Consider the following 26,466-nt stretch of genomic DNA (forward strand, 5'->3'; position numbering starts at 1 on the left):
AGGAGGACCTGGCGCTTGATCCAACTCTGCTAGTACTGCTGACTCCAATGGCAGGCTTCTCCTCTCTGGACAAGACCCTGATCCCACCTACCCTCTCCTCTCCTGACTATCACCACCAGTACCAGGAGCTGCTACAGAGAATGGCCCTTGATTTGGGCAACCCCCTGGAAGAGGTCTAAGACCAACCGGACCAGTTGTTGGACATTTTCCAGCCCTAGGGCCTGACGTGTGTAGCTGTGCTCATTCACGACATCATTCTACAACCTGCACAAGTAGTGTGGCACATGCTGGTGTTGTGCGCCCCCACGCCCAAGAAAGTGGAACACAGGTACTTCATGCCGGCTAAGGGGGCTGACTTTCTGTTTTCCCACCCACCGCTGGCCTCACTGGTCGTGCATGCAGTCATGGAATGAGGGCGCCAGCACTCTGCCTCTTCCACCCCGCAAATAAGACATTGAAATGCCTGGACCTCATGGGCTGTAAACTCTACTCCTCCACAGTCCTTCAATTCCACATTTCTAACTGTCAAGCTCTGCTAGTGAAGTACACTTTCAACAATTATACAATACCAAACTGGTGGAGTTCTTGGAGGTTATCCCACGAGATAAGTGCCGGCAGTTCCAGGCCCTGCTGTATGAGGGCTGTTGGATGGCCAAAGTCAGCCTTCAGGCCATGGTGGATGCGGTGGCCACGAGCGTGGTGATGAAATGTGACACATGGCTCCAGTCATTTAGCTTTCCAAGGGAGGTCCAATCCACCATGCAGGACCTCCCTTTCAATGACAAGCTGTTCTGTGCAAAGATGGACGAGGCCTTGCATTCCTTGAAGGACTCATGGGCGACCCTGTGGTCCCTCAGGATCTACACAGCTTCCACCTGCAGCCGACAATCTGAGCCACAGTTCCAGCAGCGCCCATACCTGCCATACCAAGCTATCTACACTAGGTACCAGGAGCTGGCCTGCTGGTGCCCCTGTTCCCAGTGGCCACAGAACCCCTGACCACTGCTCCCTGGCTCACCTATCCATGAAGGTCCTCTTCCTGGTGGCCATTACCTCTGCCCAGTGGGTCAGCAAACTGGCAGCCATGATGGCTGAGCCCCTGTATACAGTTTTCCATAAGGTCAAAGTCTCCCTGCACCTTCACCCTAAGTTCCTCCCAAAGATCATCTCAGAGTTTCATCTCAACCAGTCCATCCATCTCCCAGTCTTCCATCCTAAACCCCACGCCACCCCCGTGGATAGGACATTGCATTCCCTGGACATCCACGGGGCACTGGCCTTCTATTGGCCTTTCACGCCTCCCCATGCCTCTTCGTAACCATCATGGGAATGTTTGAGAGGGCCGGCCCTCTCCTTGCATTGTATGTCCAGTGAGTCTCTCAGTGCATTACAGAATGCTATGTGCACTCCATTGCAACACCGCCAGGCAGAATCACAGTGCACTCCACGTGGGCACACGCAATTCCTCCCTGGCGGATGTACCCTGGCATGAGATCTGCTGTGCAGCAACATGGTGCTCTGTCCAAACCTTCACAGCGCACTACACCATTGATCAGTGGGCTGTGCTGTTCTACAGCAGGTCTTACCCTTCGCATCCTCGCACCCACCTCCAAGCTGATCATTGCTCTGTACTCACCCGTGTTTGGAATACATATAGGGACCGTCACTCGAAGAAGAGATTACTTATCTAGAACTGGAGGTTCTTTGAGATGTGTGGTCCCTATTTGTATTCCAATACCCGACCACCTTCCTTCTGCTGTGGAAAGAGGGAGACTGAGGGCGTCACCCTGCATAGCCTCTTATAACCTCACATAGAGCAGGTAGTGACATAGGGCAGCCGTGCAGGTCAATGGACACTGCCGTTGAAAGACTTCCAGCTCCAGTGCATGGCGCGCATGTGCACCTATGTTTGGAATACAAATCGGGACCACCCATCTCAATGAACCTCCAGTTACAGGTAAGAAAAGTTCTCTTCTGTGCAGAATTTCCTTTTCCCTGCAGAATTGGTGCTGCAGAGCTGCTGGGTGCCACTAGAGGCCACTGGACCCAGCAGAGCCCAGCTCCCCAGTTTGCAAATAGTAGACACTGCGGGGGGTAGGGAGATGGAGCTGGAGGGTTCCCAACAGCTGCAGTTCCTGGCACAACCTGAAGGAAGGAGGCAGCATGCAAGAAACAGCATCAGGCTGTTTCTCCCTCTGGATCCCTGGGCTCTGCTGGGGCAGGGGGATGCAGGTGTCTGCATATGAGGGGCACAGTTAGGCTATGGAGGGGAGGGTGTGCAAGTGTCTGGGCTGGCGGGGCCCCTCAGCTGGGCTCTGGGGTGGGGGAAGGGGTGTGGGTGGCTGGGCTGGGGAATCCCTGCATCTGGGCTCTGGGAGGGAGGGGGTGTGGATGTCTGGGGAGGGGGCGTGGCATAGCTGGGCTCTGCAGGAGCGGGGCAGAGAAATGGGGACTGTCATAGGGGTTTCTTTAAATCTCTACTCCTGGGGAAATTTTTTGTTGTTGTCTATATTGTTACAGACATAGTTGCTGACAGGTATTTGAAATAAACTACCAAAATAACCTAAACTGGCATGATTATATAGTGTTATTTTGACAAAATGTGCAGAATTTAAAAATATTGTGTGCAGAATTTTTAATTTTTTTGGCACAGAATTCCCCCGGGAGTAAAAGAAGAGGGTTTCAAAAGAGAAAAATAAATGAACAATAACAGAAGAATTAGTCCAAATGGGAAAAATTGAAAAAAAACAAAACAAAGAAAAGGTGTGTCAAGGAACCTGATCCTAAACCCCACTAAAATCAGTGGAGACTCCCATTGACTTCAGTGAGTCTCTGGATCAGGTGCCATGAAAAAAATTGGATAATAAAGTGGTTACCCTCCATCTTTACAGTTTTGCCTTAGGTAACTTGCTAATGTTACCTGAGTATTAGCAATATTCCCTGCTAAAGGACAGGAAATGCACAAATGCTGAGATAATTCTGTTAATTTATCTAAGATAGTCAAACATTTAGCTGTGATGCTCTGAGTATCTTTCCCAGACCTGAAGGAGAGCTCTGTGTAGCTCGAAAGCTTCTCTCTCTCTCTAAAAGAAATTAGACCAATAAAAGATATTACATCACTCACCTCTCTCTAAAAAGATTTTCTGGCAACTACTGTGTGAAGGCAAAGAAAGAAGGGGGGAGGGGGAAGGGAAACATTGGTATTTGTTTTATATTATAGAAAGTCTGTTTTACCTAGTATCTTTAAGTTTAAATTGTGCTTTGGCTCTTTCTGAAGTGTGTGTGGGGGGGGAGGGGAGCTAGGATGATGGGTGGGGTGGGGTGGAATTCTGAATAATTTCCCAGGTATCACCAGGGCCTCATCTGGATGCTATATAAGTTGTCTTGTATCTTTCTGAAAAGTTAATATAACATACCACATCATAGCAGAAATAAATGACGTTGACCTCTTGGGGAGGGGGAGGGGCATTCTTTCCTTAACAACTCTGGAGAAAACACCATTTAAAATTAAATGGAGCTATCTGTGCATCAAAGAGGGGGGAAACAGACCTCTTTGATGGAGAGACTAAATATACAGATATCCATGCTATGGGAGCATGCTCACTACTGAGAGCATTGCCTTTGGGGTGAACTGCAGCTGTTATACTTGGTCTCTCCCTGCTGTTATGGCTTCCAGGCAATGGTGTAAAATGGAAGAAACCGATAAAGAGAGTAAACAGTAATGTCATCTGGTAAAGTACAGTTTCCTTGGGTACAGTTTGTTCTTATCATTCCTTATGCAAAATAGGTAATGAACAGCTGGTTAAATAAATCCTACCCAGAGGTAATTCTCTCATTTACAACACACTGCAGTTAACCATTTGCTATTCCACCCACACACAGATGCAAGTTGTTCCTTCTGCTGTTTGACCTCTCTCTTTAATCACAATAATAATTAATAAGTATAAAACTCACTTTGATTTAAATCAAACTTAATTCCCCTACTCATAGGTGCTGGAACATAGGTGCTGCAGCACCCCCTGACTTGAAGTGTTTTCCACTACATACAGGGTTTACAGTTTGGTTCAATGGCTCTCAGGCCCCGCACTATAAAAATTGTTCCAGCATCCCTGCTCCCACTGAGTTTAAACCTCTCACCTGAGACTAAATTAGTTCAATATTGTATTTCATGTTCATGTACACTGAGACAAGAAATGACTGTTTTGTTTATGTGGAAAAACAAAAAAATACATGATGCATATTCTAACTTTATAATTTAACATGTTCTGACAAGAAGGTTGGGCTGTCTACTGAAAGTTGCACAGGAATTTTAGCAAATATTCATTGTAGACTTTTAATTCTTATTCATTGTTGTAGCCCTACCTATTACTATGGAAGAAGGAAGTTACATTATCCAAGTTCTACATTTCTAATTTAACTTTGTTTACCAAGAGAGGGAGGATCGTAGAATCTTGAGAATCCCTGCTGATTCTCCCACGTTATAACATTTCATCACCACATTGGGCCAACTCCTTCCAAACAGGGCTGGGTGTGATTCCCTTGAGCCTGGCTGTGTTGTTCCTGAGGCAAACAGAAGCAGTCATCAGAGAATGATGCAAGACAGTGCTATCCTATGCCAAAGCTGAACACTTTTACCTCGGGATCAAAGAGCCAGTCCTACAAAGTGCCTCTTGTGAGGTGTCAAATGTCTTCAGTTCTCGTTGAAGTCAATGGAAATTGGGGCCATTCAGCACCTTGCAGGAGACATTCAGGATCTTGTAGGAATGGGCACCAAGCTCTCATCTTTAGTTTGTCTCTTTTGTTGTGTGTTGCTCTTTCATTATTTTGCAGGGCTGGCCCATGGCTTATTATTTTTGAATAAACAATACCACTCTGATTGAGAGAGGCCATTTGGCATAAGTGACAGTTGTGTATTTGGTTCAGAGAAGCCTTTTGCAGAGCATTCTGGTCTCCTAGATTGGTACACTATAAGGCCTAGTTGAAAGCCCACTGAAGTCAATGGAAAGATTCCTATTGAATTCAATGGGCTTTTGAGTCTCGCCTTTAGCGGTTGTTTGATCTCTGAAATATGTTTATTTCTCGCTGTTCCAAATCTTTGGGGTAAATCCCAAGCCCAAATGGAAGTTTTGCCTGAGCTAGCAAGAGGTTTTTTTTGCCCAAGTTTTAAGTGAAAATTACAACATTGTAGTATTTAGATTTAAAAATTATTTTCAGAGACTTTTATTTAGTTGTAACTTTCCAAAGTGACAGGAATCTATCATTTCCCCATATAACTCAGGTCATTTCAGCCACGACCACATCGTTTGTTGTCTCCTGATGGGCAAGCCTTCCTCAATTTGTGGTTCATCCCTCACCCTTCTGAGGTGCTGATTATGTTTAAAATGCTGCCAGAGAAGGTTGGTATTTACAAACCTAAAGAGAGATTTTGTTTTCTTAAGCAAAGCATATAAATGTATCTGGAGGACAGACCACATTCTTCATACATGTTGAAATGTTGCTTTGTCGTTAGAGATGACTAGCCCTGGGAAATAAACTCACAATGTGTTGATGAGAATGCCTGCTACAATTAGGATGTGCCATTGGAGTAGTGTGTCAGGTCACAGGCATTAAAAAAGGTTGTATCCTCTGTGTTTGAGACACAGGAGCAAAAGATAAAAGGATAGCTGGGTAATGCAGTTACTTTATTAAAATCAGCCATGTTGGATCCCCTCTGCCTACAGACAAGCCTGCATGTCCCTAAGCCTTCCCCTGCTGTCCATCCATCTGTCTCCCCCCCCAACCCCCCCCCACTTCCCCAAATGTATAGGGAAGTAGCAGCAATGTTGGCTGTAGTCGCTGTGCTAAGAGGAAAGTGGGGGTTTAAAATGTGAGGAGGTAAAATAGGGAGACATCGTAACATACCAATTCTTTGCTTCTGACAAATTGCCTGTTTGCTTTTGATCTATTTATCTTTTTCATGGGGAAAAAAGTTGTTTTTATTCAACTGGTACAAAAAGACACTCATTCAAGACTCTAGGAGCCCTAACGCTCAGTAGTACAACATAACATTTTGGATTGTAAGCTCTTCATGGAAGAGGCAGTCTTCTGTTCTATGTTTGTCCAGCACCCGGCCAGTGGGCCCCAATCCTGACTATGACCTCTAGGTACTACTGGGATACAAATAATCAGTAACCTTCATTCATAAATATTTGCTATGGCTATGTGTTTTTTTCACATTTGAAGTGTTTTCTCCCTATGTTTATTTTATCTGCCGGCTGCTTACAGAGCACTCAGGCAGAGCCTGCAGACTGTGGCAGCGCTTCATGACATTGTTTCGTACCTTTTCAGCTTTGCTCAATTAGGAAACTCCCCAAAATGTTTTGATTCCCTAAATCCAGAGCCTCTGACCGCGGACTGGAGAGGGAACGAAAGGATCGGTAAGTAACAAATACATCACCATCAATGGTCAGAACGAGATCAGAAAAACCTTTCAACAAAAAGAGGACCGTTACTGACTGAAATGTTGCCTTTTACCTTAAATATATAGTATACGATGATGTATTAGTGCCAGAAAATACCTTTATGCCTACCCCCATATTTTCACGTCTTGAGGTTTAAATCAGTTAAATTGCCCTACTATCATACGCTTTCAGTACATTCCACCATGCACATTTTGTGATCTCACAGCCTTTTACAAACATGAATGAATGTGACCTCACCATACCCCTGTGAAGTAAGTAAGTAGCATCATTTTACAGATGAGAAAACTCAGGTATCAAGGGAGTTAAGTATCTTGCCCAAGACGCAAAACAACTCTGTGGCAGAGCCAGAAATGGAAGACACATCTTCTGTCTCCCAGTCCTGTGCTTTGATCACTAGCCCTTCCACCTCCTCCTCCTCCTCCTCCTCCCACCACACAGGTCTTATAAATGTAATTTCAGAATAAGTAATAATTAGTTGTTTAAATCCTTTGGGCTGGTCAGATTTTCCCATGTCTTTCTACCATATGGCTCCTACAATGTGAAATGATGCTTCTGCAAATGGAACAGAACTTGTTTGGCCTCAGAGCCATTGAACAGCAGATGCCCTTTAATTAAGACAAACACCTGATAATTTCAGGACATGTGTGTAATATCTGGTTTTTGCACCAGCCTTTCACTCCCGGTCAAGCGCAAATATTAGCGCAATAATGTTCCAAAAGCCAGAGATTACAGGATAGTGCACTGGTTAAATTGGGAGGGTTTGGCTGTTGTACAATAAACTGGGGTTAAACAAGAAAGTTGTCCAGACTGCGCTGCACAATTGATTGCTTTCCAAATACTCTTATAACACAAAGAAATTCTGTACCAAATAAACTAAGATTAAATGACTACTACAAAGCCTTATTTGCGTAGAAAAATCCCACAAATGCAATGTGTATGTCTATCCTGACAGAAGTACAAGGCCGTTTACAACTAGCACCTCTAAATTTCAGAATAAAGAAGCCTGTTTGGTTGATTTGTGTGTGTGTGTGTGTGATGTCACATGGTATTATGGAGCGGCGTGGAAATCACAGTACTTTTTCCTGTGGCAAAGATAGGAGAAGCCTCAGACAGACAGTCCTAGACATCTTTACGTTCCAATCTGAAGACTTTACCTGAGACCCTTCTTTGTTGTCCAAGAAAACCTCCTCCTCATCTTTACTCTTCCTCAGTATGACTCCTAACAGTTTAAGAACCGGCCTTGCAACCATCCTATATTTCTTGTAAAATGAGATTCTACTCTGAAAAGTCTCTCTGTAAATATGGCATCATCTCTGTAAAAATGTATCCCAGTAACTTTTCAGATAAAATCTGCTCAGTTTACAAGTGCGAAGACGGCTTTCCTAGCTGCCAGTGCTATAAACTCAGACTGGAATCTGAAAGACAAACTGTATTCATTCTGGATCACTCAGCACCAACAAGAGATTCTCCTCTCGCACTGATGTGAGAGCGGTTTGTGTCTGACACCAATGAAATTGCTCCTGGCTTCCGCTGGGTGTAAATCAGAGGGGACTCAAGCCCAGAAATTCTGCTACAGAAGCTTAACAATTCTGATGATGATGCATGTGCCAGACTAGGATCCAGCTCTCTTCCCGATAGTTCTGTGGGCTCTGCACTGTTAATACAAGTAAAAAGTAGCAGAATGTCAATCTGGTATCAGAGTCAGAAGATATCCGAATGCATGGAAGAAGCAGCTCTGTTGAGTGAGTGACATAGTGACTTCTTTGGCTTTACTTTGCTTTTTGGTCTAAAATCTCCTCTTGTTCCTAGACTGAAACTTGACCTCTCACCAGCTCTGAAGCTTTCCTCTAACTGAGAAGCAGCGCCACAGTGCTTTACCTAACACTCGTCCCTGCTTGAGCATCACCAGTTATCTGTGGGGAAAGTGTGCTGGGTGGACTGTTCAACAATTATTGAAAATGTTTCAGACACTTTTGTGTCCCTCAACCCCAATCTGGAGTGGACAAAACCTGTTGGAACACATTGGTCAGTGTAAAAATAATGCTAAAGGACCTTCCTTTTTACCACAACTTAAATTCTTCAGCCCTTCTGTGAGATACTTTTTATGATGGAATGCATCACTAGAGGAGATGAGCATTTTAAAGTCCTGTGTCCATCTTTAGAACAAAAACATTCACAGTGCTAGCCTAAAGAAATATGCTCTAATTTTTATCACATAAAGGCCCCACGCAGTGATGCTATGAAGATTTGACCTGGGTATTGTTTGCATGATTTTGTTCTGAATAATCTGTATGATTTATTCTGTTTGTAAACAGGATAATTCATTGATTTGTCTGAGCACAAACATAAATTAAGCAGAAAATCCTGAGGGAGGAAAGAAAGATATCTTAAAGATGAGACACATGTTGAACTGGAGTGTGAAGTTATCAGAAAGTCCCATTCTTATATTCTGCACTTACTTGCTTCCTTTCACTAATGGTAGACTGTCAGAATTCTGCAACACATTATGCCAAGGGATGGGAGCTGTCACCTCCTGCAGCACTCAGTCTCTACCAAGCAAGGTAGCAAAAAGCATTGCATTCTGGCCTCCTGCTTGGCAGTGCAGAATGTTACCACAGGTTGCTTGGTTAACTTATAATGATTTTATCTTTGACCAGCAGATTAAAAAGGCAGGATTTTGTTTCCTTTGTTAAATCAGTTGCGTAACCTTTTTTCCAAAAGATAAAACAGATGAAATGTATATTGTATGCAGAAATGGTATCTGTTACATAATAGATTTTACTTATGACTCGAGTTAAGCTGTATTGCAGCTTTCTAAATGCACTCAGCAATGGGATGGTTTTCAGCAGTCGGATTATACCTGTATACAGTGGGCTACATTCTCAAAACATTGGACACATCTGTGCATATTTACAACAGAAAATTTTTGTGGTGGTGTATAATGCATATGTAGGCTGCCATATGTGGTATTTGTGTGACATTTCAAGCCGCATGCTTGTGTGTGTGTGTTTACGTAGCTATACAACTTTGCACTGCTCAAAGACTGAGCAGCTGGAGATCTGACTATGATAGTGTAAGTGTAATTTTAAAAGAAAAATTGAGGGAAGCTTCCTTTCTGGCCTGACAATTTTTAAATGAATGAAAAATCAGGTCTAAATATGAAATTTCTTTCATTCCTTGAAAATGAAAGAGACCAATTCTTCCCTTGGCTGTGTCCAGTCAGAGTTGTATATGTGCAGAATTTGTCTTGTGATAATTTTTATGCTATTATGTGGATGTATAAGCAGGATTCTTATAATCAAACACCCAAAATAAACTGATTTAAAAAAAAAATGTTCTAAGTCTGTCTGCCTTTAAATAAGTCTGAAAAAGTTCACTGCATAAAAGAACTATAGCAAATCATAAATATGTGCATTCCCTTTTATTTTAATACAGTTATGTTGACTTTAATTTTTTGGGTCATTTAACTTAGCAAAAAGGACTTAGTACAATGAGCGCACACTAAAAAACACACTCAAATGTACTAGTGACTTCATTTAAGGAATATGTGACTGAGCAAAATACATGTTTAATAAGCTCTGAAAACCACCAGGAAGTCTGAGCTCATAATGATCATCAGTCAGAACCGCACAATTGAATGCATACAGGAATGTTGTGTAAAATATATTTTTATTTCATATGTCACACTTTTAAAAATCCAAATAAATACAATGACAGATTCTTCAGAAGTTAGATATTCCCTTAACACTTTTCATAAGATTGTTCTGGCCCATTGTCCCTGGCAAAAATATCCTCTTCTTTCACTGTTCATTAGTAGTCACCCCTCTGCCCAGAAGTGACTACATTTCACTGGTAGTTATGGTGATCTGAGCTGCCTAATGGATAAGACATTGGTGCCCTAAGATAGGGACTGTGAGTTTGAGTCCCATCAGTGGTGGGTAAGCAATTTGAGGCACTCAGATAGTATGGTGACAGGTGCTAACGTAAGAACCTAGGGAGAAGATTTCTATACACCAATAGATTATAATGTGCTTTAGGATGAAAAATGTTGGATGAACATGAAATGTTCTTTGCTGGTTTAAAAAAACTAAACATACTGGGCCTGATGATCCTACAATGCTAAGGGTGTCTTTGAAGAAGAAAGTGCTCTGTACCTTGCAGAATCAGCTCCGTAATGGTATGTCTACCCTGCAATGTAAGCCCAGAGTTAGTGGGACTCTAATCAGCTGACTCTGGGTTAGAGCAGCTACACTGATTGATTTTTAACCCTATGTTAAGAATATTCTTACCCAGACTCAAACGTGGAACTCTGGCATCCACACTGCATCACCTAGACCCAAGTCAAACCAACTATATCCTAGACTCCCTGGGGTCCTCCCAAAATGTGGCCACTCTAGCCCTTTGACCATGGTGCACTGAGGGGAAAACTTGACTGTGCACCCTGCACGGAACAGTCTGCTATCAGATCCTGCCCAGCAGTCATTTTGGTCTGTGCACTCCCAGCTTCTGGAGCCAGCAACATGAAGGAGGAGTCTTTTGAAGAACTTTTCTTGTTTGTGCTTTCACTCCTGTGTCAGGAAACAGGCACAGCTTCCACGAGACGCTGGTGGACATTTCAGTGGCATTTTCTGACCCACCACAGGCACTTAACAGAGCTTTTGATGGAGGAGGAGGACACAGACATGGTAGACTCGAACTGCCTGGTGCTGTTCATGACACTTGGTATAACTGCTGATGGCCCCTATGTAGACCGGTGCTTCTGGAGCAGGGCGACAAACAGAGTCTGGTGGGATCACATCATAATACAGACCTGGGGTGACCAGGGGCGGATAAACTAAAGGCTTAGCTGATCCTGCTCCCTCTGAAGTCAATGGCAAAATGACTATTGACTTCAATAGGCAAAGGATTGAGTCAACCTTTTTTCTCATTGGTGGTATGTTAAAAATTTGTGCTTTATGTAAGAATGCTAATAGAACCATTTTTAAAAGAGGTTTGTAATCTTTTATTCCTTATGCCTTGTCATAAATATAAAGGGAAGGGTAAACCCCTTTGAAATCCCTCCTGGCCAGGGGAAAGCTCCTCTCACCTGTAAAGGGTTAAGAAGCTAAAGGTAACCTCGCTGGCACCTGACCAAAATGACCAATGAGGAGACAAGATACTTTCAAAAGCTGGGAGGAGGGAGAGAAACAAAGGGTTTGTGTGTCTGTCTGTAGTCCTCTTGGCCGGGGACAGAACAGGAATGGAGTCTTAGAACTTTTAGTAAGTAATCTAGCTAGGTATGTGTTAGATTATGATTTCTTTAAATGGCTGAGAAAAGAATTGTGCTGAATAGAATAACTATTTCTGTCTGTGTATCTTTTTTGTAACTTAAGGTTTTGCCTAGAGGGGTTCTCTATGTTTTTGAATCTAATTACCCTGTAAGATATATACCATCCTGATTTTACAGGGGGGATTTCTTTATTTCTATTTACTTCTATTTTTTATTAAAAGTCTTCTTGTAAAACACTGAATGCTTTTTCATTGTTCTCAGATCCAAGGGTTTGGGTCTGTGGTCACCTATGCAAATTGGTGAGGCTTTTTATCCAACATTTCCCAGGAAAGGGGGAGTGCAAGTGTTGGGAGGATTGTTCATTGTTCTTAAGATCCAAGGGTCTGGGTCTGTAGTCACCTAGGCAAATTGGTGAGGCTTTTTACCAAACCTTGTCCAGGAAGTGGGGTGCAAGGTTTTGGGAAGTATTTTGGGGGGAAGGACGCGTCCAAACAGCTCTTCCCCAGTAACCAGTATTAGTTTGGTGGTGGTAGCGGCCATTCCAAGGATAACGGGGGTAATATTTTGTACCTTGGGGAAGTTTTAACCTAAGCTGGTAAGGATAAGCTTAGGAGGTTTTTCATGCAGGTCCCCACATCTGTACCCTAGAGTTCAGAGTGGGGGAGGAACCTTGACATGGTGGCACAGTGGTGGGATTAACCTGAAATCATTTTGAGATCCAGTTGAGATTTTTTGAACTAGAAATACAGATTTTAAAAAGGAATTTTTAGGAAGTCCAGAAGGCAGCTTTGAAACTGAAAGCAGCTTGGTTTCTCTCTGCTTTGTGGCCAAGCAGAGACAAAAGGGGATTATCTTGTGAATTGCAGGTTTTCTTGCCTGGAGGCAGGGTACTTAACTCCTGCAGGGAAATTCACAGTCTTCCAACCCAGAGGTTTTTTTTTTTCTTTTCTTCCTAAAAGTAAATAGGGGGTGTGTGCTCTACCCATTTGCCTGGAGACAAAAGTGGCAGGGTTTTTTTTTTTAGGATTTTGATTTTTTTGTTTTGTTTTACAAGGAGCACAGGTTTGAAAAGAAATTTTTTTCTTCTTTGGGCTGGGTAAGCAGGTTTCCAAGTAGTTGGAGGTTTTTTGCTTTAATTTGGGCCCAGAGCAGAGACAAGGGAATTGTCTTTTTCTGTAGGCTGACAATCACTATCAGAGAATAGGTATTCTATTCCAGCACAGCAAAATTTTACAGCCAAGTTTTGTTTGTTTATTTCTAAACCTCGGGTGTAAAGTTAGTTAAAAACAGAGAGGTTAGAATGGCCAAATCCTCAGCTCGACTACAGCTGGAATTAGCCAAATTTCAGGCTGAGGAAAAACAAAGGGAACATGAAAGACAGATAGAACTCATGCAGCTGAAGAAGGAACAAGAAAGGGAGGCAGAACAACACCAAGAGGCTGCCCACAAGAGGGAAATGGAGGCAAGGAAGCATGTGGAGGAGGAGAGGGAAAAAGAGAGGAAGCATGTGGAGGAGATGGAGAGGATAAAGGCCCAGCAGAATATACCAACAAACCCTAGCAATCCTTCTCCAGGTACCACTTCCCATCCCAGAAAGTTCCCCACCTACAAGGCAGGTGATGATACTGAGGCCTTCTTAGAAAACTTCAAAAGGGCCTGCCTTGGGTACAACATCTCTACTGACCAATACATGGTAGAGCTGAGGCCGCAGCTCAGTGGACCCTTAGCTGAGGTGGCAGCTGAAATGCCTAAAGAACACATGAACAAGTATGAACTGTTTAAATCCAAGGCGAGAGTCAGAATGGGGATAACACCCGAGCAGTCTCGTCGGAGGTTCAGAGCCCTAAGGTGGAAACCAGACATGTCATTTACCCGACATGCCTACCACATTGTAAAACATTGGGATGCCTGGATATCAGGAGCAAGTGTTGAATCTCCAGTAAATTTGCCCTTCCTAATGCAAATGGAACAATTCTTAGAGGGTGTTCCTGAGGAAATAGAAAGATACATCCTAGATGGGAAACCCAAAACTGTAATTGAGGCAGGAGAGATTGGAGCCAGATGGGTGGAGGTGGCAGAGAAGAAGAAAACTGGTCGCAGTTGGAGCGGAGACCAGAAGGGACCACCCCAGACCACACCCTATTACCGGGGGCCGCCCAAAGCCCCACCTACCTCCCAAAGAACCCTCCAGACCCCTTATCGTCCCACCACCCCGTTCTCCAGCAACCCTCCTCGCCCCAGTGACCCGTCAGCTGGACGATGTTTTAAGTGTAACGAGCTGGGGCATGTAAAGGCCAACTGCCCCAAGAACCCCAACAGATTACAGTTCATTGCACCGGAATCACACCAGAGGTCCACAGGCCCAGATACCTCCCAGATACCCTTGGAGCGGAGGGAAACTGTGAGTGTGGGTGGGAAGAAGGTCACCGCGTGGAGGGACACCGGAGCACAAGTGTCAGCTATCCATGCTTCCTTAGTGGACCCCAATTTAATCAACCCAGAGATCCAAGTGACGATTCAACCCTTCAAGTCCAACTCTTTCAATTTGCCTACAGCCAAGTTGCCTGTCCAGTACAAGGGCTGGTCAGGAATGTGGACTTTTGCAGTCTATGATGATTATCCCATCCCCATGCTGTTGGGGGAAGACTTGGCCAATCATGTGAAGCAGGCCAAGAGGGTGGGAATGGTCACCCGCAACCAGGCTAAACAAGCCGTGAGGCCTAGCTCTGTTCCGGAAACTTCTATCAGGACCCAGTCAGAGGTGATGGACCTGGACCCCAGGCCAATGTCTGCAACAGCAGTAGTGGATCCAGTCCCAGAGACCCAGACGGAACCAGTCCCAGAACCGGAACCAGCCAAACAACCAACACCAGACCCCGTGTCAGCACTGAATCCAGTACTTGCAACCTCAACACCAGAGGGCCCCACCGAACCTGAACTGGCAGCAGCCGATAACCCTACACAAGAGGCTCAGCCGGAGCCTGAATCCCAACATAGTGCACCAGCGGAGAGCGGTTCACAGTCAACAGAAACAGCTCCATCCCCTATATCGCTTCCAGAGGGACCAAGCCTAGGTCCACAATCCCATGAGGAACTGATGTCTCCAGCATCAAGGGAACAGTTCCAGACCGAACAGGAAGCAGATGAAAGCCTCCAGAGAGCTTGGACGGCGGCACGGAGCAACCCACCGCCTCTCAGCTCTTCTAATCGATCCAGGTTTGTTGTAGAAAGAGGACTTTTATACAAGGAAACTCTTTCTGGGGGACACCAGGAAGACTGGCATCCTCAGAGACAGTTGGTAGTTCCAACTAAATACCGGGCCAAGCTCTTGAGCTTAGCCCATGATCACCCTAGTGGCCATGCTGGGGTGAACAGGACCAAAGACCGTTTGGGGGGGTCATTCCACTGGGAGGGAATGGGCAAGGATGTCTCTACCTATGTCCAGTCTTGTGAGGTGTGCCAAAGAGTGGGAAAACCCCAAGACCAGGTCAAAGCTCCTCTCCAGCCACTCCCCATCATTGAAGTTCCATTTCAGCGAGTAGCTGTGGATATTCTGGGTCCTTTTCCGAAAAAGACACCCAGAGGAAAGCAGTACATACTGACTTTCATGGATTTTGCCACCCGATGGCCGGAAGCAGTAGCTCTAAGCAACACCAGGGCTAAAAGTGTGTGCCAAGCACTAGCAGACATTTTTGCCAGGGTAGGTTGGCCCTCCGACATCCTCACAGATGCAGGGACTAATTTCCTGGCAGGAACTATGAAAACCTTTGGGAAGCTCATGGGGTAAATCACTTGGTTGCCACTCCTTACCATCATCAAACAAATGGCATGGTGGAGAAGTTTAATGGAACTTTGGGGGCCATGATACGTAAATTCGTAAATGAGCACTCCAATGATTGGGACCTAGTATGGCAGCAGTTGCTCTTTGCCTACAGAGCTGTACCACATCCCAGTTTAGGGTTTTCCCCATTTGAACTTGTATATGGCCGTGAGGTTAAGGGGCCATTGCAGTTGGTGAAGCAGCAATGGGAGGGATTTACACCTTCTCCAGGAACTAACATTCTGGACTTTGTAACCAACCTACAAAACACCCTCCGAACCTCTTTAGCCCTTGCTAGAGAAAACTTACAGGATGCTCAAAAAGAGCAAAAAGCCTGGTATGATAAACATGCCAGAGAGCGTTCCTTCAAAGTAGGAGACCAGGTCATGGTCTTAAAGGCGCTCCAGGCCCATAAAATGGAAGCATCGTGGGAAGGGCCATTCGTGGTCCAGGAGCGCCTGGGAGCTGTTAATTATCTCATAGCATTCCCCACCTCCAACCGAAAGCCTAAGGTGTATCATATTAATTCTCTAAAGCCCTTTTATTCCAGAGAATTAAAGGTTTGTCAGTTTACAGCCCAGGGAGGAGACGACGCTGAGTGGTCTGAAGGTGTCTACTACGAAGGGAAATGTGCTGGTGGTGTGGAAGAGGTGAACCTCTCCATGACCCTTGGGCGTATGCAGCGACAGCAGATCCAGGAGCTGTGCACTAGCTACGCGCCAACGTTCTCAGCCACCCCAGGACTGACTGAACGGGCATACCACTCCATTGACACAGGTAATGCTCACCCAATTAGGGTCCAACCTTACCGGGTGTCTCCTCAAGCTAAAACTGCTATAGAACGGGAGATCCAGGATATGTTACAGATGGGTGTAATCCGCCCCTCTGAAAGTGCATGGGCATCTCCAGTGGTTCTAGTTCCCAAACCAGATGGGGAAATACGTTTTTGCGTGGACTACCGTAAGCTAAATGCTGTAACTCGCCCAGACAACTATCCCATGCCACGCACAGATGAACTATTAGAGAAACTGGGAAGGGCCCAGTTCATCTCTACCTTGGACTTAACCAAGGGGTACTGGCAGGTACCGCTAGATGAATCTGCCAAGGAAAGGTCAGCCTTCATCACACATCTCGGGCTGTATGAATTTAATGTACTCCCTTTCGGGCTGCGAAATGCACCTGCCACTTTCCAAAGACTTGTAGATAGTCTCCTAGCGGGATTAGGAGAATATGCAGTTGCCTACCTTGACGATGTGGCCATATTTTCGGATTCCTGGGCAGACCACCTGGAACATCTACAAAAAGTCCTTGAGCGCATAAGGGAGGCAGGACTAACTGTTAAGGCTAAGAAGTGTCAAATAGGCCTAAACAGAGTGACTTACCTTGGACACCAGGTGGGTCAAGGAACTATCAGCCCCCTACAGGCCAAAGTGGATGCTATCCAAAAGTGGCCTGTCCCAAAGTCAAAGAAACAGGTTCAATCCTTCTTAGGCTTGGCCGGTTATTACAGACGATTTGTACCGCACTACAGCCAAATCGCTGCCCCACTGACAGACCTAACCAAAAAGAAACAGCCAAATGCTGTTCAGTGGACCGGAAAGTGTCAGAAGGCCTTTAACAAGCTTAAAGCGACACTCATGTCTGACCCTGTACTAAGGGCCCCAGACTTTGACAAACCGTTCCTAGTAACCACAGATGCATCCGAGCGTGGTGTGGGAGCAGTTTTAATGCAGAAAGGACCTGATCAAGAATTCCACCCTGTAGTGTTTCTCAGCAAAAAACTGTCTGAGAGGGAAAGCAACTGGTCAGTCACTGAAAAAGAATGTTATGCCATGGTCTACGCTCTGGAAAAGCTACGCCCATATGTTTGGGGACGGCGTTTCCACCTGCAAACCGACCATGCTGCACTAAAGTGGCTTCACACCGTCAAAGAAACTAACAGAAAACTTCTTCGGTGGAGTTTAGCTCTCCAAGATTTTGATTTCGACATCCAACACATCTCAGGAGCTTCTAACAAAGTGGCTGATGCACTCTCCCGTGAAAGTTTCCCAGAATCAACTGGTTAAAATCGTCCTTGAGATGTGGAAAATATTGTTAGTCTTTATGTACTTGGTAGTATATTTAGAGATGCATGTGTCTTATTAACTCTGTTTTCCTAGAGCTCCAGGAAGAAATCCCAGCCAGTGTTTCACCCTAGCTGAGATTTGGGGGGCGTGTCATAAATATAAAGGGAAGGGTAAACCCCTTTGAAATCCCTCCTGGCCAGGGGAAAGCTCCTCTCACCTGTAAAGGGTTAAGAAGCTAAAGGTAACCTCGCTGGCACCTGACCAAAATGACCAATGAGGAGACAAGATACTTTCAAAAGCTGGGAGGAGGGAGAGAAACAAAGGGTTTGTGTGTCTGTCTGTAGTCCTCTTGGCCGGGGACAGAACAGGAATGGAGTCTTAGAACTTTTAGTAAGTAATCTAGCTAGGTATGTGTTAGATTATGATTTCTTTAAATGGCTGAGAAAAGAATTGTGCTGAATAGAATAACTATTTCTGTCTGTGTATCTTTTTTGTAACTTAAGGTTTTGCCTAGAGGGGTTCTCTATGTTTTTGAATCTAATTACCCTGTAAGATATATACCATCCTGATTTTACAGGGGGGATTTCTTTATTTCTATTTACTTCTATTTTTTATTAAAAGTCTTCTTGTAAAACACTGAATGCTTTTTCATTGTTCTCAGATCCAAGGGTTTGGGTCTGTGGTCACCTATGCAAATTGGTGAGGCTTTTTATCCAACATTTCCCAGGAAAGGGGGAGTGCAAGTGTTGGGAGGATTGTTCATTGTTCTTAAGATCCAAGGGTCTGGGTCTGTAGTCACCTAGGCAAATTGGTGAGGCTTTTTACCAAACCTTGTCCAGGAAGTGGGGTGCAAGGTTTTGGGAAGTATTTTGGGGGGAAGGACGCGTCCAAACAGCTCTTCCCCAGTAACCAGTATTAGTTTGGTGGTGGTAGCGGCCATTCCAAGGATAACGGGGGTAATATTTTGTACCTTGGGGAAGTTTTAACCTAAGCTGGTAAGGATAAGCTTAGGAGGTTTTTCATGCAGGTCCCCACATCTGTACCCTAGAGTTCAGAGTGGGGGAGGAACCTTGACATGCCTGTCCCTCTCTCTCTCTCTCTTCCTGCCCAAACTATGTCCCCATAATCCTCCAATTGCCATAACTTCTTCCCTACAGCATGTTTTTGCAAGGCTGAAAACAATGTCTGAAGACAGCAAAAATTATTTTGTTCCAGAAGCACAAGTCTCCTGGTGAGATTAAAATAGATCACTAGGCCAATACATAGTAGCATGCATTTCCTATTGCTAATTTGATGGATTTATTGTTGTGATCCTGGGAACAATAGGAACTGAACTTCAGGAGCTCCAAAAAATGATTGACAGCCTTCAAAACCCCTTGGATCCTAACAAAGTTGCCCAACTGCTAATCATTCAAAGAGAAGTTATGCTTCTACAATTTGATGCAGCAGTCAGACATTTATTACGGTGAGAGTTAAAAGTGCTAATTCTGAAAACTTGTCTCTGCCAAGCTCTTTTATAAAGTACCATGACTGGGTTTTAATTCAGTTCAAGAGGAAGGAGCTGTCTTAACACAAGTAGAAAAGATTAATTTAAAACAGCTGTACATAGTTCATCTATCAGTTGACAAAAAGAACAGGAGGACTTGTGGCACCTTAGAGACTAAAAAATTTATTTTCGTGGGCTACAGTCCACTTCATCGGTTGCATAGAATGGAACACAGAGTGAGAAGATATCTATCTATATCTATATATATACGCATACAGAGAACATGAAAAGGTGGAAGTTGCCATACCAACTGTAAGAGGCTAATTAGTTAAGATGAGCTATTATCAGCAGGAGAAAAAAACTTCTGTAGTGATAATCAAGATGGCCCATTTAGACAGTTGACAAGAAGGTGTGAGGATACTTAACATGGGGAAATAGATTCAATATGTGTTATGCCATGTACATTGGCCAAACCAGACAGTCTCTACGCAAAAGAATAAATGGACACAAATCTGACATCAGGAATCATAACATTCAAAAGCCGGTAGGAGAACACTTCAACCTCTCTGGCCACTCAGTAAAAGATTTAAGGGTGGCAATTTTGCAACAGAAAAGCTTCAAAAACAGACTCCAGTGAGAAACTGCTGAGCTTGAATTAATATGCAAACTAGATACCATTAACTTGGGTTTGAATAGAGACTGGGAGTGGCTGGGTCATTACACATATTGACTCTATTTCCCCATGTTCCTGTGTCATGTGCATTAGACATTCAAAAGAGAATTTTCTTAACTTGAAAATTAATATATAATTGTGATTTACAGTGTTGATAGATTATGGGCACTGCCACCCAGCACACAGGGATAGTAGGTAGTGACTCTTACTTCTTCCCCTTTTAATTACTGTTCTGTAATGTCCTTTGATTGTTGTGGGAAGGTGATGTAAATACAGCATTGACTTGTTGACAGATTGCAGATCCACAGGGAAGCAGAAATAAAAAAACAGGCTAGTTTGCTTTATCTTTTACTCACTAAGGCATTGTGGGCAATTGGTTCGGAAAACATTTCACTTTGATAGAGATTAGTATGCTGACAGGAAATTAAAGCAAACATAAATATGCCGTATATCACATCTGTATCACTTCTTTATTGAGAGCATGATTAAAGTTCATTTTCTCCAAACTGGGGTTATAATGCAAGGAAGAGCATAGTGACATTAAAATGCAAATTGCTTTCTTATGAGTCCTTTGACATATTCCAGCTGTGAATGCTCTGAGGTGTCCTCAAAAATTGCCTGACAACTCCTTTATTGCTAAAAATACTCTATTTATTTTATTTATTTATTACTTGTACAGCACCATATGTGCACATGAAGCATGCAAAAAGACAGGGTCTCTGCCCCAAAGAGCTTAAAATTAAAGGGTGATGAGCACTTCCTGAGAGAATGGGTGTTGAGGGTGCTTATCACCTTGCAGGAAATAGTTTGGCTTCAGGCTTTGAGTTAAAAGGTGTGCAAAAAATGTGGGGATGAGAAATGTCTGTAGCAAAGAGATTCAGACGCCCCTCTGCCATGTACATTGGCCAAACCGGACAGTCTCTATGCAAAAGAATAAATGGACACAAATCTGACATCAGGAATTATAACATTTAAAAACCGGTAGGAGAACACTTCAGTCTCCCTGGTCACTCAATGAAAGTCCTAAAAGTGGCAATTCTTCAACAAAAAAACTTCAGAAACCTACTCCAGCGTGAAACTGCAGAACTGGACACCATCAAATTAATTTGCAAACTGGACACCATCAAATTAGGCCTGAATAAAGACTGGGAGTGGTTGGGTCATTACAAAACCTAAACCTAATTTCCCCGATACTAATTTCCCCCTAATGTTACTCTCACCTTCTTGTCAACTATTTGAAATGGTCCACTCTCATTACCACTACAAAAGTTATTTTTCCTCCCTTGGTATCCTGCTGTTAATTGAATTGTCTTGTTAGACTGACCTCACACTTGGTAAGGCAACTCCCATCTTTTCATGTATTTATACCTGCGCCTGTATTTTCCACTCAATGCACCTGATGAAGTGGGTTCTAGCCCACAAAAGCTTATGCCCAAATAAATTTGTTAGTCTCTAAGGTGCCACAAGGACTCCTTGTTGTTAGAGCTATTGTATATTTAGGCCAATTTCCAGTTTAGTTTCTGGATGTTTCATTTATATAGTGTGTGTTTATAGAATATAACAAACAAAGTAAAACAAAAGAAAACAAAGTAGCATTGTGTCTCTATGGAAGAACGCACTATGGATCTGGGATCTCTTTGCTCTTAGTCATTTAGATGTTATGGAAACGTTTCACTTTTCAGGCTGGAGTCGCAAATGGGGAAAGTAATGATGCTGTCTTCCTTATAACTTTTAGCCTAGCGGTTAGGGCACTCACCTCAGATGTGCGAGACCCAGTTCAATCTCACTATCCTCTGCTTGATGTGGAAAAGGGATTTGAATTTGGATCTTCCACACTGTAGGGGTATCCTAGCTACTGGGCTATGGGATATTCTGGGGTGGAGTGCTCTCAATCGCTCTTGTTGAACCTGTTCTACTTCATATAAATAATTATTGAATAAAGGACTTGAACATAAGTCTCCTACATCCTAGGCAAGTGCTCTAATCACCAGGCTATAGGGTCACTCTTTCCCTGTCCTAATGCCTGTAGCAATTCATAGTCATTTAAATGTTTACTGGGTTTTTTTCAGTTTGCCCCAAAAATGTCATTTTTGGTTCAACTTCTAAATTAAACTTTTTTTCAGTTTTCTGGAATTGCCAGCAAACCAACAAATCCATTATTTGCCCAGCTCTACTCCTGACTCATAGTCATGTTCTTTAGCTACAAGCTAGCCCTTCTACCATGAGAAAAGCTGCTTTCCATTAAATGTCCCTGGTATCAGTAGGATGTATTTTCACTTATGTTAATCCACCGGCTGGTGGATACATTTTTGTGCAGTTGTTTCTTATGAAATTGCAAGTGGCTAGTCACTGCATTCAGCTTAAGCATAGCAACTAAAGGCTTGTCTATGGACTTGCTTTAGTCTGCACTTGCCTGCCATGCACGAAGTAGCCCATGTGGACCCCGCTGGCATGCACTAACATTTCCCTAGCATATAGGGACTACCTTAATATGCACTAGGGAACTTGTAGTGTGCACCAGCAGGGTGTACAAGGCCAGTTAGTGTGTGACCTACTAGTGTGGACTAAAACGAACATTCCTCTGATGTGGACTAAAACACCATGTAGACAAGCCCTTAGCTTTTCACTAAGTACAAAACTACAGTCAGTTGCAGGTCGCTGCCCATGACTGTGATGTTCGGTTCAGCATATTAATATGAAAGCGTAAGCTAGTTACAGACTATATTTCAAAAAGATTTTATAAGGATGGTATTTAAAATGTGATTTTGGTGTCTCTTCAGAGAAGTATATTTGTGCTCTGGGAATATTTTGGTTTACCAGAGTGTTACAGACAGTATGCACCATGGGCTGCCTCCCCTGAGTAACTCTGCAGTAAGGAGTGTGTTTGCCTCACAGCTCTGGCTCCCGCAGCTAGTGGTCCCATGCAGCCCCACGGTGAGTAAAATGTACTTTCAAAGAATGACTGATTTGATTTGTTTCCTTTTTGTACTTGGGTGCTGAAGGGAGAAGTTGTTGTTCAGTTCTTGCTGTGATACTCCATTCTGTGGTAGCACCGAACTTAGCACATAGTGATTTTTCGTTTCTGTGATCATAGTCCGTTTCACTTTGTCACTGGGGTCCCCAGAAAAAGTCCACTAATTAGCAAGTAATCAAAAAACTAAAAAATAGAAGAGAACTATTACTGTAAGTCATCGTATCCCTTGCATCCAAAGTAGGATTATTCCCTACACTGTATGTTGGGTCATTTTATCTACCCTAATTGTAATGATGGACCTTCCACTAACTTCCTGTTGTGGGTCATCAGATGCATTAAAGAAAAAGGCTAGTCATAGGGCCTGATACAAAGCCTACTGAAGTTAACTTTCCATTGACTTCTTTGGATTAGGCCCATAGATGCTAGGGTTAGTAGATGTTTCCAGATATTCAGTTTAAACTTTCCTTTGCTCATTTTCATCCTAGCACTCCTCGTCATACCCCACTGGATCACCCTAAATGACTACTTTCCTACCTTGGTGTTATACTTTTTAAGTCCTTACAGAATTGTGAAACTTCTATAGTTGGTAGCTTGCTCTAAATCAGCAGTTCTCAAACTGGGCTCCGTGGACTAGGGGGTCTGCGGGTCATGTCCGGGGCTGCTGGCCTCGCTGATCAACTCCTTCCTTTCCCTCCCCGTGCCTCCTGTATGTTGTGGAACTGCTGTTCAGCAGCATGCAGGAGGCGCTGGGTGGGAGTGGGAGGATTGGGGAAGGGGGCGAAAAGAGGCGGGAAAGAGGAGGGGCGGGGGGTAGGGCCTTGGGGGAAAGGGTGGAGTGGGGGTTGAGAATCTCTGGGGAAAATTAGAACCCAGTTTAGGGGTCTGTGAAAATTTTTAAATCAAAATGGGGGTCCTCTGGTTGCTAAAGTTTGAGAACCGCTGCTCTAAATGATCATACTGAGCCATTATGTAGAACAAGTGAAGAATGAGATTTGCCTTCTGTGAAGAAGAATAGTTTCTTTAGGACAGAATGTGCCCTAAATCATCAAAGTTAGGCAGGTGAAAAGCAGAGCCGTAACAGCCAAGTGAGAATGTTTGGGAACCATCCAGTTGGTGCAGTTTGCATGGGTCTGGCAGTTTGGCAGGAAATGCACTCAGCAGTGCATCCTCAGATTCCTGTTACTGCTTTAAAAAGAAGTAATGGGTGCTTCTCCCCACTAAGGCCTGCTCTCATGGGTAGGGGATTCTTGTTGCCTAACCCCATGCCACTAAGCTGGCAGACTGTGTCTCATTAGGGTTTTGATGCATTGGTGGGTGTGTCAGCTTAAAGGATTTTGCCTTTAATGCCTAAGTATAGTGCTGTCAACGTATGACCACTGAACTCCTCCTTTCTTTCAATATAGTTTGTGGCAAAACTCAAAGATAACGAAATTTAAAAAAATGTGAACGTGATGTTAAATCTGACACCAGCTTCCAACAATCCAGGAAACGGAGGGGGAAGATAACAGTCCCTTAACTCATCCCACTGTTGTCTCAGCAGTCCTAGTGCATCTTGTATAGTTCCAATTATACACTTATCTGCAACTCATGCAAAGAAGTCAGAGCATGGTATATTACAGACTAAGCCGCCGTCTGCACTGTGGATTTTATTCCTCAGCTCAAGTTAGATGAGACCTTTATTATTGTTTGAACATTATTTTTGTGCTTCTGAATGTTATCTGAATTTGTTTTAGACATTGACGCTGTTTCCTTGGAGGGCATTTCTAGTAGATGGAGGACCGTGTCCAGTCACTATCAGCAATCTAAATACCATAAATTATAACATGCAGGTGTGGTGACTGGTACTTGTTGTACATCCAAAAGTTACTGTGCCTGTCTCCAAATTATTTTACCATTCACCATTTGTTTGTTTATTTAAAAAAACCGGCTGCTCTTGGACAATGAAATTGAACTAGGCAATTTCATTTTTGGTTCTCCTGCAGCTATCACAATGTTGTTGTGCTTGGGTAACAAAGTTCTTCCATGACTTTTAGGTCCACAGTGCCAGAGGCTTCTAGTAGAATCCATCTGTTCATACAAATGGATGGACGACTTTTAAAGTAATTGTACTAACAATAACTCATTACCATAGTTACTCACTGAGATCTGTCTGGGTAACCTAGAAAAATCACCATGAGTGTCTCCTCCTCCAGTTGTGCCTGTGCAGACTGAGTGATGACGATCAAAGAGTTGCTCATGGGGTGCTGGTCGGGATGCCATTTCTAATGGAGGATATACTGCGGAGTAGCTATGATGTTGTTATGGAAGATCATGCTGAATGGCAAACTGCTGTAGCTAAGAAAAAACAGGTACCTCTGACAAACTAATTCATTTAGGCTATCCAGCTTGGAGTGGTTCCTCCTTGTCTGCCTCAGAAGGAGGCCATTCTGCCTCACTATGCCTCCTAGCAGCTGATAGCCATTTGACAGGGAATTAATGTGGTAAGTGTCATTAAAGAGTCTAGGGCCCATTGGTAAGGGGCAGGGCAATTAGCAGTCTATTGCCCAGCTTCTCTGGCTGAGGAAGACAGCAAACACAGGCTGTGTCTACACTAGCGAGCTTGCAGTGGTACAGCTGTAGCGATGAGGCTGCGCTGCTGTAAGATGTCTTGTGTAGCTGGCTTGTGCCAACGGGAGAAAGCTCCTGTCCACGTAATTAAACCACTCCCAATAAGCAGCGGTAGTTATGTTGGCGGGAGTAGCTCTTGCATCAACATAGTGCTGTGCACACTACCACTTATGCTGGCAAAATGTATGACGCTCTGGGATGTGTTCTTTCTCACACCCTTGAGTGACAGAAGTTTTGCTTACATAAATGGTGGTGTAGACATGGCCACAGTCAGGCTCAATCCCTCTGAGCAAGGCAGAGCAGGAGCAGTCTATAGCCCAGCTCTCCGACTATGGCAGACAGCAAATGCACACAAGCCATTCAGCGTAAGGTGGGTAGGCTGCTGCCCTGAACTGGAGGCCCCGCCTCTTATACTTCCTGTTCTGCCTTTCTGCTTCCAGCATGAAGGGTGGGGCTGGCCCGGCTCACCACAGAGGGCTGGGAGTGGTTCCTCCCTGGCAGCCTATGTGGGAAACCACTCTACCTTCCTGCACAGCTCTTATGAAAAACTCCCTTTGACTTCAGTGAATCCTGGGAGTGTAGCATAAAAGAGTGGCTCTTAGTCCCATATAGTTATACTGCAATGGCCTATCATGCTTTTGACTGCATGATGGGATGTAATGTGTTTCAAAGAAACTTTTAGACTGTAGCTGGGAATGAGGAGAGCCACAGTGACAGATCCCATTAAAAGGGTTGCTGGTGCCCACCATCCAGCTGCTGTACTTGATGCCATCAGAAACTGCGGGACAAAGCAGGGCCTCTTCACTTTCCTCACCTGTACCTCAGAGGACTAGAGGGTGAGACACTTATCTGCCCCTTTAACAAGAGCTGCTCAGTGCAGAGAGGCCTGGCCCCCTTGTATAGCAAGGACTGATAGTTAAGAAGAGGACTGGGTCCTCAGGTGTTGCTTCCAATAACATTTGCACAATGGATAAAAATTGGGTGAATGGTCACTGGGGAGCATTAAGCCTTTCCAGAACCTACCACAAAGGTTTGGTTCAGGGGATGGGCTGAGATTCAAGCCATTTCTGATGGAAAGCAGATAAACCTACCGGTTAGTAAACACGTAAG

General features: G+C 44.0%; 1 protein-coding gene across 1 annotated transcript in view; it reads left to right on the forward strand.

The window, feature by feature from the left end:
* Positions 1–26,466, forward strand: part of LOC311518856 (uncharacterized protein) — a 102,759-nt gene that overhangs the window by 44,565 nt on the left and 31,728 nt on the right. Inside the window, exons 16-17 of the mRNA XM_084624924.1 lie at positions 5,279–5,396; positions 24,942–25,097. Coding sequence (XP_084481050.1) covers positions 5,279–5,396; positions 24,942–25,097 — 274 coding nt within the window. The remainder of the gene's footprint in view (positions 1–5,278; positions 5,397–24,941; positions 25,098–26,466) is intronic.

The sequence above is a fragment of the Lepidochelys olivacea genome (genome assembly GCF_965140295.1).
Source record: "Lepidochelys olivacea isolate rLepOli2 genome assembly, chromosome: 3".
In the NCBI taxonomy this organism is placed as follows: Eukaryota; Metazoa; Chordata; order Testudines; family Cheloniidae; genus Lepidochelys; species Lepidochelys olivacea.